Below are 15,650 nucleotides of genomic sequence, written 5' to 3'. Positions count from 1 at the left end.
CACCACAACCTTGCCAGATATTTATTAAGGTAATATTTTTAGAACTTTTTGCCTCTCCTTAGTGAGACAACAGCCAGATTCTAAAGCGCCCTTATAGAATCAGGAGCAATTGTAATATCTTTTACACTACCCATGGATTAATTCTGAAAAATGGTCTGCAATATATTAAGAAATCACTACAGGAGATCTCACAGCATGTGAAGAACCACTGTACTTAATTTATGTGAAAACAGCAGGATTCAATTCTCTAATGTTATTGCCACTTACATTTTACAAGAACTGTGCCGGTGCCACACAAATTCTAAAGAATGAGTTAAAAGTCATAAACACGTGTCAAAAAATGTTTGATATAAATGAGAAAAGTGTAATTCAAACGGATAAACTCATTCTTTGGGGCCTGCCTGTGCTCACACTGGGGATTTTGCAATGGTTAATGGAAGCAGGATCAAGCCCCAGTGAAAACTTGTTGAGATGACACACTTTTGTTCATCATAATTATCCTTTATGTCCCCAGTTTGCCAAGAAAAATAGAAGGTGCTTAATTTTCAACTCATGAGTAGTCCACAGAAATCAGCAGAATTGTCTACTTAAAGATAATTTTGTTCTCCAGGGCTAAACGCACAGCATGGTTTATTCTCGTGTTTGTCACTTTTAAGTGCCTAAGTCTAATACTAAGATGCCACCAAGCTGCTCAGCACTAATGTTCAGCTGCAGCCTAACCCTGTGGGCACTGCAGCTTCCAATCTGGTGCGTGTGCAAAACTGGCTTATTATTGATCTTCCCAAAATGAATCAGTCTGAGTCTCATAAACTAGGCTGGAGAGTGTCTGGAGTGTCAAGTCCTATGAAAGATTTGAAAGTTCTTATTTAAAAGAAATGATTAAAATTAAGGTCTTGAAATGGTACAAATGATGCTTTCAGGAATCTTAAATCTGAGCGATTCCTCTGCAGGAACATAATCTAAATGTTTTGCTAACTGAAGAAGAAATTATTAAAGAACCCAGCTGTTTCACTATCCCATTCAAATAACTGTTAGTAAAAAAAAAAAGTCACCTGGAGAAGTGATAAAAAGTTTGTGGCTTTTTATGCAACACACAGAAATTCTTAGTGCTGATATTTGGTTTTCTTTAATCTTCATTCTGAGTCTTTAATCCCATCTTCTTGTTGTTTGCTTGATCTTGGCAAACTGGATTACTATAGCAAATGAGAGCAAAAAGAGAATGTGTAGTATATTCAGTTCAGAGGGTTGTTTTTTGTTTGTTTGTTTCAACTTAACAGAGGAGTAAAATACATCACTTTCTTGAGCAACTACATTTGAAATTTTTATTATTGCTTTCGTGAGCTCAATACATTCCCAGGCATTCCTTGTCAGTTCATGACTGGGTGGTCTTTTGAATGCATATGCAGTGGTGGTCAAATATGGGAAAATAATGGAACTTCTTTAAAAGTGAAACTTTTTGCCTTTCATCAATTCAATCCATTTTCCAAGATAACCTTATTTTATAATTTTATATAGAATTGTAATTTTATTAAAATAAACTCAAATAATACTGTTGTTTATCTGAAAGTTAACAGTACCTAAAATAGTGTTTTTGTTTGTAAGCTTCATTCTTAAAGTATATAAACAAGGAGAGACTTTTACTTCTTTGTTCAGGATGTTTCTGATGCTTTCACCACTTACTAATTTCCCCTTACTAACTCATTGTTCACAATTAGATGGCTTCTTTTATTAATAATGAGTTGTAATATCAAATAACTTTGTAGGTCTGTTACACAGATGTATAAATAGTAACCACTTCACCAGTCACATAACAAGGTGAAGGGAAAGGTGCAGATAGATTTGTGTGAAGATATCAAATAGCAGCATTCAAAACGTAGGCTAGCCAGCTAAAGCTCAAGGTTGAGAGGAAATAGGATTCAAATGGAAGTAACTTTATATAAGGCTGTTAAGCTGTCGGTGCTTATTATATGATGGAAGAATAGCCTTACTTAAAAAAATAAAAGATCTTTAGCACTTTATGGATAGGTTTAAACCAGACTTTTTGTTGTAAAGGGAAGTTGAAAAGAAATGCTCCTACAAGATGTAAGGAGCATCTTGTCCATAAATGCAGTGACTCTTTAGCTGAACCTTACAACATTTGTTTAACCATTAGTATTTGACAAAGGTGGATTTTTGTTTGTTTTAAATAAAGATCACATCTGTTCCAAGTCTGGAAAATGACTCAGAATGGTCTGTTTCTTTGTGGAGACAGTGTTTGGTGGTTGTCAACTGTGTTGTCCACTAAATAAATGATTTCTAGCTTTTTCAGCTATCGCAAGTAATGCACCTGTAAGAGCTTCTATCAAGTAATTTATAAAAACCACAAATTCCAGTCATGGGTGCATACATAGTATTTTTAAAACTAAGCCCTAAACCAAAAGAATGTAGGAAGTATAAAGAAAAGAGAACTAGGAAACTGAATGTTAGCGTCTGCATAGTCATACTTGATTGTTGTATACCAAACAATATCATCTCCTTTGACACTTGTGAGTTGTCTTTGAATGATAGAAAACAAAAAATTTACAGGAGATACTCAATTAGTCAAAACATCTTATTCAAAAAAAGAAGTAACCAAGAAATATAAGCAGATAATTGAAGGTATATCCTAAAATTCAGTGAAGGCATGAGAAATTTTGTAATGAACTAACCTTTTAAGAAAAAGAAAAACAGTAGCTATTTTTATGAATTATCCTTCTATAGGAGCATGGGAATGTTTTCAGGTTTTGTGTCTAGTTTGGAGTAGGGATTTGAATGCAAGTTTCCCGTCTTCTAAGGAGGTGCCTTTCCTGCTCATTTGGTGGGTACTGGGGGGAGGGTGATCTTCCCCAGCCTCTTCTGTCAAAACGCATCATTAAAAACTTCCAACATGAGAGAATTACTGATCGATTGCGTAACATCATGGCCATGCTCTCCAATTATAGGTGTTATTTTTATCATGTTCTTTCAAATGAGTGGGATTTGGAGGTATAATACATTTAAGAATATAAATGGGCAGATATATGAATTTCAGAGGCTTTTGCTGTTTTCTAAATTTTTCATTTTGCTGGCTGCATTAATGAATTATAGCAGACAAATTTGAGGTAATTTTCTTCAAAATTAAAAATTTATTTTCATCTGAAACTTATAATCTCATTCTTAGCACCAGCGATCTCATTTTGACAAAATCTCCTGATATCTTTAAGCCAGAATGATTCCAATATAGCCAATAGTTATATTATTCTAATTTGCATAATCCAGATCAGGAATACATAAAACTTTTTGAACCAAACATGATAAAAATAACATTTTTCTGAATATCGAGTTAGAAACATATTATGAGCATAATTGAATTTATTACTATTCCCAAGAGGCAATTACTTTTTCAGTGAGAACAAAACAGAGTCTTATTAGAGACATGAAAATACCATGTATCTGTTTGCCAAATATATCACTAAACTGTACACAAAAGAGCTGAATACTTATTAATAGCAGCAAAAAGATTGAATGCTAAGAATGGTTATCACAGCTCAATTGATGTGAAGTCAAAAAAAGATGTAACTGTCCAATATGAACACGTTGATATGAAACATATTTTTTAAATCACTCAGAGTTGATCTAACTGTGGTTTTACTGAAGTTATTAGCATAATGTATGATAATGGATAACAAGGAAAGACTTGAAAAAATATTTGAGTTAAAAATATTACTTTGCTGACCTAAATATCTATTCCCCTTTTTTTTTTTGGTTATGTGTTTCTTTTTCAATACAACATTCAAGAAAGTCACAAAGTGACATAGCTCACGTGATCTGAATCTAATCGTAGTCGGTTTGCTAATTTTATTAATATCAAGACTAACCAGCAATCAGTGTGAACTGTATGTTCAGAGTCAATATCAGCAATGCCACAGATAAACCACATTAGATGCTAATAAAATGTTAATATATGCATACAAATATCTAAACAGTCTTCTATACATAATCCCGACGTTTTCTAACAAACACACACGCTGAGTTACATGCAGACACCTGCTGCTCACAGGACACATGGGTTGCCAGCGCACCCTTTCTTCTGGGAGTGCAGGTTCCCCTACACACACCCGTCCTGTAGGAGATGTGGGCGCTCTGCCTTTGTGTGTATCTCTGCAACCTGCTAATGCCCACGCCAGTGAGGCAGCACCCCCCGAGTTCACACTTGCACACTTGAGGTGTGTGTCCCTGCATGGTGCACAGCGTTACCAGTTTTGGGTGTATGCCCTCTCAGACAGTTTTGGGTGTCCATTTGCATACACTCCTCTTTGCCAAAACCCAAGGTGCCTGTTCTGTATGTACTTTTCTCTCACTAATTCACCATTATTGACCATACGTATCTTCTTTCTTTATTTATTTTAAGGAACTGTAGTCATTTTATGTCTCTTATTGCTTTATCAATATTTTTTGAGTAAGCTATATCTTTTTTTTTCTTTTCTGCCTTGATACCCAGTCACTAATGCTTACTGAAAATCAGGATTTCTATTCTACAGAAAATTTTGGGGAAAAAAATCATGTTTTGAATACAAAAATGGAAATTCTGAAGATGTTTGGAAAGGCAAAAACTAGATAACATGTATTTGGAAGTGAAACATTTAGATTATTCCTAATATTGATCTTAGATCCCAAGTTTTGCATCTTACTACAGCACCTAGTTTCTCATCAATATGCATGTCCTAAAGTTACAAATTAAAAATCCCAAACTCTCTAGAAGTCAGATGTGAAACCAGGCTGGTTTCCAATGAAAAACATTGCCTTTAGGTCATCTAAAGTTTTTTTTTTTCAAAATCCTTTCTCAGAATGTCCTGGTTTCCACAAATCAGATTGTTTTTATATCAAAAAACAGCTCTACTGGCCAAGGATGCATGGTCCACATGGCCAAAAGAAGACTCGTTTTCCCCTTTCTAGCTTTGCCTTCCCTGTCTTTAGCCATTGTCTCTCCCCCAGTTTTTCCATCTGCAATGCACAGTGCATTTTATTTTTACTTCCTTGTTCGCTTTTGTGCAGTCTCCCTTTTTGACAGCCGGCCCAGGCGGAGTCTCTAGAGGGAGGAGAAGATTGTTCCTCCTCCTTGTGGTTTCTCGGGCTCTCAGATTCAGCTGTAGGCTTCCAGCTCCCTGCTGTGCCTCTTGCATGGTCTTCCACCTGCTATGCTCTGTAGATTCTGGTCCCTCTTTGGGGAAGAAAATAGTCTGTTCAGGGCAGAAAAATTTTCAAACAGCCAGACCTCCAGGGTAACGAAAAGAGGAACTTCCAAGGAATTAGAGGGGGCTGTGCAGAGCTTGCTAAAACTCTGAAAGTCACAGGCTTAGCTGAAACGAAGTCTGAAAGTGAGGACCTACCTACAAGGATGCTATGGGCAGGTGGGGAATTGTACAAAAAAGCTTTTGTAACTTGTATTCTGTCCTCCCTGGTCAATTTGAGGTTTTTCTATTAAAAAAATAAGTCATTCTAGTTTTTACTCTAAAGACATCATGTCTTTTTTGTTTAAAAATCCTTTGGTTTTCTCTGGGAAGCTCACTATAAGGAAAATATCTAGATAGGTCTATGTCAAAGCTGTGGCCAGCTCAGGGTCCCATTACTCCATCGTTCTGTGTAAGCTCACCATCTCCTTTTTCTTAGACCCATATTGTGGGTATTATCTTTGATTCAGGTCTTGTCCCCGAGGCCTGCCCACCAAGGCTATGTTCCTGTCTTGCCATTTTTCCCTATATGATAATTTTAAGGTCAGTTTTTCTTATCTTTCCAGAATGCTCAGGGTCTGCACTAAGTGATGCATACCTCACATAGTACAATTTCCTCTTATTTAGTCTGAGTAACATCTCTACTTCTCTGTTCATTTCTGTTCAAAATGTTGCTGTTAATAATAGCTCCCGGGTAGTTTTTATAGTCTCAGTCTCTTGTTTTCCTCCACTAGTTCCTTCCTCTGCCTGCACAGAACACAATAAAAGTAAAAAAAAATGCAGAATATTGTAACAGAGTTGTGGTTTTATATATGGAAGAGATTGTTAATTCAGCATCCAGATTTGTTATGCTTGGAGAGGGGATAGAGGGAGGAGGAAAAAAGCAAGAAAGCAATGAATGAGACAATTCTGAAATGCCAACATTTTTGTGAGGTTCTTTGAATATTTTTTTCTCAAGGTCTTGAGAAAAAAGTTGGCTGAAATGATGATATCCACATTGTCTACTGCAAATTAAACGGCTTTGTCTTTTTTTATATATATATTTTTTTAGGTCCGAACATGGATTCTTACAGTGGGATACACAACTGCATTTGGAGCAATGTTTGCGAAAACGTGGAGAGTTCATGCAATTTTCAAAAATGTAAAAATGAAGAAAAAGGTGAGGGGAAGTAAACTCTTTTCTCGTTGCCCTGTTAATATGATTTTCTAACTGTTTTGCTACCTTTCCTGGATGGCCATACTTGTGCTGACTCTGTTCACGTGTCACATTCAAAGATCCTGAATGGTTTGATGTTGGGGCTTTCTTGGTCTCCTTTTTAGTCTCTGAGAGCTGGAGTCGAGCATCAGCCCTTCAGTCTTTATAACGAGAGGTGGACAGTGGAGATGGCCGTAAACTGTCAAAGTGAATTCGGATCCTCACTCTTATTTAGTATGTTGTTTCAGCATCCAGAGGTCTCCTTCTGGTAGATTCACAGCTGTTATGAAATGTTTTCTGTATATGTCTGTTTGGGATACAGGTATTACACACAAGTGTCTCATGGATTGGTAGGAGGAAGCAAGAGAAAGTGCTGTTTATACAGCTTTCTGTTTCTAATTTTGACTGAAATTGCATAAGCTTACCCTAAGATTGATCGGAATTGAACGACAGTAGTCATCTCTGGCGTTTTTGGTACAGAACATTTTCTGTAAACAATTAGGCTCAGCTTAGGAGTAGTACAACACTTCGTGTATGTATTGTTTATTTGATATTTTTCCTGTGGAGATTCTTTTCAACATGAAGTGCTTTTAACCGGATGGTTTTATTTAAAAATGGGAAAACTGGTGAACAGAAATCATTTTGATGGAAAAAACATTGAGAAATATGCGTGAAACAGAAATACAAAATTAATATTATTATAGAGTGAGAAGTAGTACCGAATGCAGTTCTTATATGCAGCTGCATAGATTTATTTTAATAAGTGGCAGTCATTTACACCCAAAATAAGTAGAACAATATTCCAAAACCTCGTCAGATTCCACTGTTTGTTTTCCTCTGTGTGTGGTCATGGAAGAGCTGTATTATTATTACTTTTGTTAGTACTATGTTATTTTTTCTACAGTTGCAATATGTAGAGAGTTGTTGTCACCACCTTTCCCTAAAAAGGTTTGGACTTTAGATAGACAGAGAGTTAACTCAGTTTCTGAGAGGAATTATGTCTCAGGTTATTAAGGAAATACGTGCCGTGGCTGGAACTGGACCTAGCACTCTGGCACCTTAACAACACAACCACCTAGTCCTTCCCTCTACTATTCAGTATTGTCAGGTTTGCTTAAATGTTTGTTAATTAAATCCCAAATATCATTCAATGTAAAAGATAATGAAGAGTAAATAACAAATACCTTAAAACTAACTAAAGTTATAAGACATTTCTGTACCAGAAACGGGATACTCTGGATGGAGGGAAGTGGAGACCACCCTTTCTGCACCTGTGCAAAGAGCCCACTGTAATGTATCACTTTATGCTACCAGAGTCCAGTATATATTTTCCAAGGATCGTACACTTCCTGTATTGAAGATTTTTAATCAAAGCTGAGCCAGTATTTTACCTTCTTGAAAAATGAAATTTTATATTGCAAATATGTTTTCAGCTATATTGGTACAAATCTTCGTAAATTAGTGAAGTTACACAAGATACTGCCAGTGTAACACATAAAGCTTTTACTTAATAACCTTTATTATCCTGAGAATTTTATCATTTCTTCAATACATACTATTCCAAACAGGAATGAACGGGTACTTCAGTGGACTGTCACTAAGTATTTGCTTTATTGTTTTTTAGAAAACATTTCATTTTAGAGCTTCAAGTTGCTACTCAATATTAAATTTCACTGTCTGTTAATTAAACATAATCCTCAAATTCTACATAGTGCCTGGTCTTCAACAGGCCCATCAACAAGTGCAAATTGTAATTGTTTATTCACAGATGGATGTTAAAAATGGTTTAAGATCAGTTAAAAAGACACTGACCAGTATAAGAGGGAGAAACTTTCAGACATCTGGATGCTGACCAATGAGATGCTTCGCTCTGAGTGATACTGGTAACGTCAAGGCTATTAGGGCACTTTATTCAATATTCTGGAATTAAGTAAATAACGTATTTTGTTCTGTAAACTTTAAAGAATGGCTGTTCCACAGAATTATCTTGGTTTGCTTTATTTGGGTATCCCACTCCAGAACACAAGCATGAATCATAAAAGACAACAGTTTTCTTAATGCAAAACAAATTAGTTATCCATGATAAATGTTTACTAGTCATACATTTTCTGTCTTTGATGTGCCAGGTTAGATAAAAGTGTTTTCAAGGGTTGATTGAAAAACATGGCATTCTTTACTTACGTCTTACAAGAAGGACATTTCCATTTTCAGTAGATGTAGTTTACAGACAAAGCATTTTGTATCTATGGAAGCATAGACAATAGAAATTTTCACAAACAACATCTGAACTGATAAATAAACAAGGTAGTGCTACATGAAAAAGCACATTAATGTTTTTTGAATTAGCTGTGCTATGACAGAGCAGACTGGCATTTCAATACTAGTACAGAGTTCCAAAATTATTTAAGTACTCTGGATCCTATTCATTTGTGATTCCTTCAGTTTCCAGCTGCATATAAGTATGACAGTAAAATCTAACGTTTAGGCATACCACTTTTGCCTGTCATCCTGGATATTTTCATCAGGAAAATTTTCCAAACAGTGAAATTTTTTCACAAAGTGGAAGAATCTCTGTGCGGCTTTTGAAAATATTGGTTCATTCATTTCATGGAAGTAGGCATTAAGTAAGGAGAGAAGAATATAATGAATGAATCTTATTTGTCTTCATCAGATAGGGTAAGCTTGCTTCCAAGCCATTGTACAACATGGCTTTGTGAAGAGATGAGTGGATTTCTCTCTCATTGTGAGAAAATATATAGAATTTTAAATAATAATACAATACAGCTCCATTTTAGTGCAGTGGAGAGTGGAACTAAATGATTAGGGTGTCTTGAATTAGGTGAAGATTTGTGTTAACTTCTGTTTATAAAGCTCTCACAAATCTCTCTTATTTTCACCCATTAATACATCCACTCCTTTGTATTGGAAAAAAATAAACAATAAAATTCAGAATACACTCATTCTGCTATCAGGCTGCTAACTGACAAATTTTGCAAGATTCCCAGAGCTCTGTTATGATCTTTGATCTTGCTAGGGCTCAAAGGAAGGAAATTAAAAATGTATTAATTTTAGCTGGATCTGAAACAGGGGGGTGCAAGGGAATCAATTCTTGTCAAATGGAAATGACAAAATCAGTAGGGGGAAACAAATTATTTTTGAGTTTTAAAGAGGTTAGTAGAGATAATGGAAAGTTCAATAAAATTAGTATTAAAAATAACTGTAACACTTATAATTGACGTGCAATTCTGTTTTTGATATGTCTCCTTTCTGTTGGTTTGGACAGCAGAATATCTTCTGCTCAGTGAGAGGTGGGGACTGCTTTTATGTTTCCCTCGCCAGCAGAGGAGGACTGGTAGTGGATAAGAGGAGAGAGACAAGAATGTCAGTGGCAGGAGAGCATGTGGTGTCCTGGCGAAGCTTTAGCTAGCTGAACCATTTGAAGAAGCCAGCCCTTCTGGTAAAATTTAGAAGGTTGCAGATCTGTCTTTTTTGATGGGAACTGCACTGTCTTAGGTTTTAGGGGGCATTAAAGCAGTCCTGCATAGTGACTGCTCCTACACAACTCCAGTATGCCAAATAAAGACCTTTTACTTTTGACAAATGCCAGAATAATAACAAAATTCAAAGCAGTGGTATTTAAAGCCTCCATAAGCTTTATATATTCTGCTCCCACAAAGACAACTATTTGACCATTTGTAAGTGAATACAATAAAGCATGATGATCTGGATCACAATGTTGCTTGTTGCAGCTCATATTTGAAAGTACAATATTTCTCGGTTGACGTTGCTATAGAATCATAGAATCTATGGAAAAGACCTTTAAGATCATCAAGTCCAACCGTTAAGCTTGGAGCTTGTCTTACCTGTAACATAGTACATCCTAGCTCTGTCTATTTGTACTTAATCCTTTAACTGTGACATGAGGGGAGGGATGTTTTATGTTTAATTTTCACTGAAAATATTGTCAATGTACTCAGTTATTACTACCACTGTAGACTTCTGATGGCATATGTCTTTATGTTGACAATGTTGTTACAAGGTAAACACAGAATATAAGTGCACAAGGGATGTATAACAGCATCTTTTCTTAAGACTTGTACTGCTATACTTTTGCGAACATTATTCTATTCATTGATGATATTTCGTAAGCTTTTCTGTGTTCTTAAATTTACTCTGTGATTGTTGAGTTCTCACAGATGAGAAAGGGTTAGAGAGCTTAACAAGTATTGAGAAAAAATATTGGTACTATCCCAGGGTTAGAAAGCTACAACCAACCACAAGAGAGAAAAATAGCTTACAAGTCCAACCTGACTTAGCTATGCCTACCAGTCAGCAGTCTGGCAAACTTAATTTCCTACTAAGTCCTTAAGAGAATTCTGAAGAGAGCTGTAGTCTTCATGCATTGCAAAGACAGATAGGAGTTTGTACAGCCTACTTTGTTGACACTAGCATGGGGAAGGGAGGCTGACGCTGCAAGAGAACAGCGGGGCCAGGAGGTAGGGAGCGGGGAAGAGGCTGAGAATGAGAAATTGGGTTAGCTGCTAAAGGCTTCGGAGGGAACAGGCACCTGTCTGCAAAAAAAGAATAGGGAAAAGCTTGGAATTATAGACTGGGAGAAGGAGTTGAGGAGGGAGACTGAATTTGGATAAAAATTCCCAGAGAGTTAAAGTAAGATTGAAAGCCAGCAAAGAGTTGAATGGGGCAGGGAGGGCTGTGAGAAGTGGTCAAGAAAGCTGAGTATGGTGGAACGTAGAGCCTGAGTTTGGGATTCAAGTGGCAAACTCTAGTTGAGGGACTAGGTCTGGTTTAAAATTAGATTAAGATTGAAATTTAGAGGCAGGGTGGCAGGCCTGAAAAATAGGGACATAGACTGGGAAAGGAACATAGGAATGGGAAAGGAATAAGAGGCAGGAAAAAGTTGAAATTAGGACTGGCCAGAATGGTTGCACAGAAGTGTGGGCAAAGCATAAAAACTGAACAGAGGATTTCAGAGTTTCACTGTTCTTTTTTCTATTACTATGTATCTGTAAAACCTACAGGCAAAATATGTGCCTTGTCTTCCTGTTATGCTGTTGTACAGCTCGTGATAGCTACTAGTTACTCTTTTGGCTGAAGCTGATGAGGTGTGCAAAGATCTAAAGGTTCCTTTCGCTGATGCGTGCAGCTCTCTCTAAGAATTAATTTTCTTTTAATTTTCTTTAAAAAGAATTGGCTTATGAAAATGTTAAAAGGTTTATGCTGTGGCTAAAAAGTCAATCGTTGAAAACCTACAGCTTGCTAGAATCTCTACAATGTACATTTGCTCCCCCATGTGCATTATTAGGACACCAATGAAGCCTTAGTTTTCTACAGGATGCCAGTGTCATTGAGCAGACACAGTGAGTCCGCTCTGGGCGTGCACTAGGACTGTATAATAAAAAGAGGTAGTTTTCTGTTGGAATCTTTTTCACTTAAACCAGAAAAAAATACATAATGAAAAAGGCAGTAGGAGTTTTGAGAAGGGTGGTCTCGTGTATAAGACAGTTAAGTGCCAGCGTGAAGAAAAATAATTAATTGCCAGAATTATGCTTTAGAAATCTCTCTGAGCACAGTTTTCAGATAGCACTGGGTTTTGAGAAGCATATTTATTACTTGAGTGAAGCAGAGCAGGTATTCTCAAACTTTTTAGCTCGTTGCCTTCCCACTCAATTTTTTAACACAAATTTGGCCAACCCACCTCCTTAATTCGCATACTTAGTGGTCCATAAACTGAGAAGCATGGAAAACTGGAAGGGGTAAGAGACCGTCCATGTTCTTTCTGGAGAGCGGAGCACATGGGTTGCTCTGAGCAGCCCCCCATCCTGACCCCTCCAGGTGGGGTGGGCAGCAGCTGGCTGTGTGCTCTCACCCCGTGGTACCTGCTTCAGGGAAGCTGTCAGTATCTGCAATTGCACAGTGTCCCTGGGGAAAAAAAAGCGGAGAGAAGAGAGCAGCTGGAGGCCACAAGCTTACAAGCTTATGTGCTGCTGCCTTCTCCTCACAACTTGTCTCCGTTTATTGCTATCCCCATGCCTCATTTGAAAACCTCTGCAAGAAAGTTTATAGGATGAGTGCAATCTGTACTTATAAACTTTTCTATAGGTTTTTCAAGCCACCTAAAGAATTTAGAATTTATTACACCTATAATCTTTCTCACAAAAGTCCTAAAGAGGTTTTAAAAAAGATGCCATTATCTTAATCGTTTAAAAATAGACAAAGCAAAGTTTTCCACATTGTTTTGACAGCGGGTTTAGGTAAGAACCTCACAGGCCACATCTTATTTACTCACTTAAATGCCTTTGTAGACGTAGTTTTGTATTAGCATAAATGTAGATCATATTACCTAATCAGTTCTTTCTGTAACTACTGCTATAAATTATTTTTCCAGGTCAGTTTTCAGACTGTAAATATTTATACTTTTCCAGGACATTTTTTTCAATCTAGCTAGAGCTTTTTGTGTGTATAACAAAAAGCTATATGCTGGATTTCCCCTAGGATACACATGTATTTCACTAAGTATATATGAGAGATCATAAGTCTGAAAAGGAGATGTGTCAGGATCCAAAAATTTGCTTTGGGTAACCATACCAACAGTACAACAATCTATTAGGGGCCATCTGTTGAAAATGAACCAGCATATGGATACCTAAAGAAATGTTCGGCATTATTGTTGTCTTTGAGAGTAAGAAAGAAGACAGCGGTTTGAAATTTGCTTATGTTTGGGATTTATTTTTTTTTCATTATGTATATTTACCACTGGACCAAATAATCCATGATACTTACAGTGCAGTGTAAATTATTCAGGTATAGCTTCATGGGTTATTAATATACAGAAATAGTAATTCCTAAAGCGATGTAAGTGGAAACCAAATTATTTTATTATTTTTTTCCCCAAATAGCTATAACTATAAATTTTAAGTCCAAAGCTTCAAAAATAGACAGTGTAATCCTAGAATCCATATTTAGATGTAAAATAAGCATCTTGTTTTTCATAAGAGCTGATCAGCCAAAATGCCAGCCAGGGAACAATAGGAATCACATTTCTAAAATTTACATTCATATAAATATGGATCGGGGAGCTAAATCTCAAGCTCCTGTCACAGAAAGAAGTTGAGTTAATGAACTGTACATCTAGGAGAAAAATCTGCTTTTTGAAGTAATTTATGTACGTAAATTTCTGTATGGTACAGTTTGATAAGGCTAAACCTCAGCAGCAACGAAAACAATGAAAACTCTGTGTGAAATGTAACTGCTCATAAACGGTGCTACAACCGTAATTTCTATGTATTATGAGACTAATGGATGACAGAGAAATAAAGAACATGTCACTATACAGTATGAGGCAATTTATTCCTGAATAGCTTGAAATTGGATTGTAAATGTAATCAAGTGCATTGATGTCCCCAGCTATTTGGTAACGATGTAGTATGCTTTCCCACAGAATTGTTCATTAAAGAAAATATTAAAGTCTAGATTTTTTAATGTTATCTCAAACAAAATCAGAACGTTTCTTCCAGACCATTCAAATCCTTTGCGCACTTTTTTCCTAAAGATTGGGATCCCTTTTAATGCTAAAGATGAAAATTCACATTCCTGGTAGAAATTCCTCCACACTTATGGACCATGCAATCTTGGGCTCAGCAGATGCATTTCTCTCAAAGGTGAATTTGACCTGCTTTGTTGATGGGTTATGCAGCTCAAGGCAGCACACCTAGCTTTATTTGTAGTAGAGTGCAGAAGTGAACACTATGCTAAGGTCCGTTTCTAAGGCTGTTCTCCAAAACATTGTATAGCAAAAATGGTTGGTCCTAATGCTGTCAAGTCTGATTTCTTTAGTGCCGTTTTGGTTTTTAAGACTACAATGTTTTTCATTTTTGTCCTTTCAAGGGAGTTGTGTGAAACTAGCCAACAAACTAGTTTTGTGTGCTCCCTAAGGTAGAATTAGCAATGTTATTAAAACAATCATCTCTCCGATTCTCCCATGCATTGTAGCCATGATTGAGGCTCAGGCTTTCAAAGACGAGGAATTTTATAATTTCTTTAAGCTGTCACTGAATCCCTCCCCTTCTCTAACCTCTGTAAAATTCCTACCTTCTGCTCCCCCGAGGAAGCATCCCTCTAGGATGTTCCACCTGTCTTTTATATGAGTTGGAAAAGGGGAAAGGTGTTTTCTAAATGGATAGCTTCTCCTGGCAGCAAGGCGTAGAGTCAACACATCCACATTTGCAGTGCAGTTATTGAGAGGGTGAGTCTGCCCAAAGATGCTCTACAATTATTCTGAGCATGAGTCAGCAAAGAAGACACGTTCTAGAAATGTGTGCTTTAGCAGGCTAGTGACTGTAGCTATTTAATTCTGAAACCCAAACTTTTTGGTCATATCCAATGGTCCATTATTATCAGTAGTACCATGCACTCCATTATCCTGGAAAGCAGCGAAAAACATTGAGTTCTCAGATTGCAGGGGTCACAGTAGATCCCCACAGAAAACAAATTTATTTTTTAATTTATAAGTAGATATACAAATCTTTCATCAAATTAATCAAAGAACCTCTAAGAGAGTAAAATGTCTTAAGCTTAGCTTTCTAGTCCAAGTGACTTACCGGTCAAAAAAGCTTGCTACTACAAAATATGCTTTTTAAAATGTTAGCATTTACTCATTAAAACTGATGTAATCACAGCGTCAAAAGTGTTCCCAATACTAATCATACAACCTATTATAGGAAATATAATAGCTGTTGAAAAAACATTGTGGAGTTATTGGGAACAAGTGCATAACGTGTTTTCAATAGTCGTCTTTTCTCATTCCATTACACAATAGAAATTAAGAATGTATGACAGAATAGTCCTCTAAAATATTAATGGCTTTAATAATTCAAAGACACATATCTCCCTTGGCCCACGTATGGCAAAGTTCACCTATCTACCACTGACTCTGCATCACCAACCTCATGGCACCATCCCACCTATGCTGACCCACTAAACGTAGGGGAGCAACCCTAAGGTGTTTCCCAGTTAACCATACTGGGAGAAATGAAAGGGTAGTTTATGCAATGGAGAGAATATACTGAAGGCAAGTTTAGGAGTAGTTATATGGTCCCTTTTTCCAGCCTTGCAGACTTTTTTTTCATTTTTTTCCCACAAACTCTGTTATTTTTTCTCTTTCCCCTCCAGTTCAGAGGGAGGACTCCTATCAGCATGATTTCTGTATG

The 15,650-nt window shown here is 36.7% G+C and overlaps 1 protein-coding gene across 2 annotated transcripts in view; it reads left to right on the top strand.

Annotated features, from left to right (window-relative positions):
- The window catches only part of GABBR2 (gamma-aminobutyric acid type B receptor subunit 2), a 510,446-nt gene that overhangs the window by 347,618 nt on the left and 147,178 nt on the right, over positions 1-15,650 (top strand). For both annotated transcript variants that reach the window (XM_076330187.1, XM_076330188.1), the window contains exon 12: positions 6,280-6,387. In XM_076330187.1, the coding sequence (XP_076186302.1) occupies positions 6,280-6,387 (108 nt within the window). The remainder of the gene's footprint in view (positions 1-6,279; positions 6,388-15,650) is intronic.

The sequence above is a fragment of the Aptenodytes patagonicus genome, chromosome 2 (assembly GCF_965638725.1).
Source record: "Aptenodytes patagonicus chromosome 2, bAptPat1.pri.cur, whole genome shotgun sequence".
NCBI classification, from domain to species: Eukaryota; Metazoa; Chordata; class Aves; order Sphenisciformes; family Spheniscidae; genus Aptenodytes; species Aptenodytes patagonicus.
This window is presented reverse-complemented; position numbering and strand designations above follow the sequence as displayed.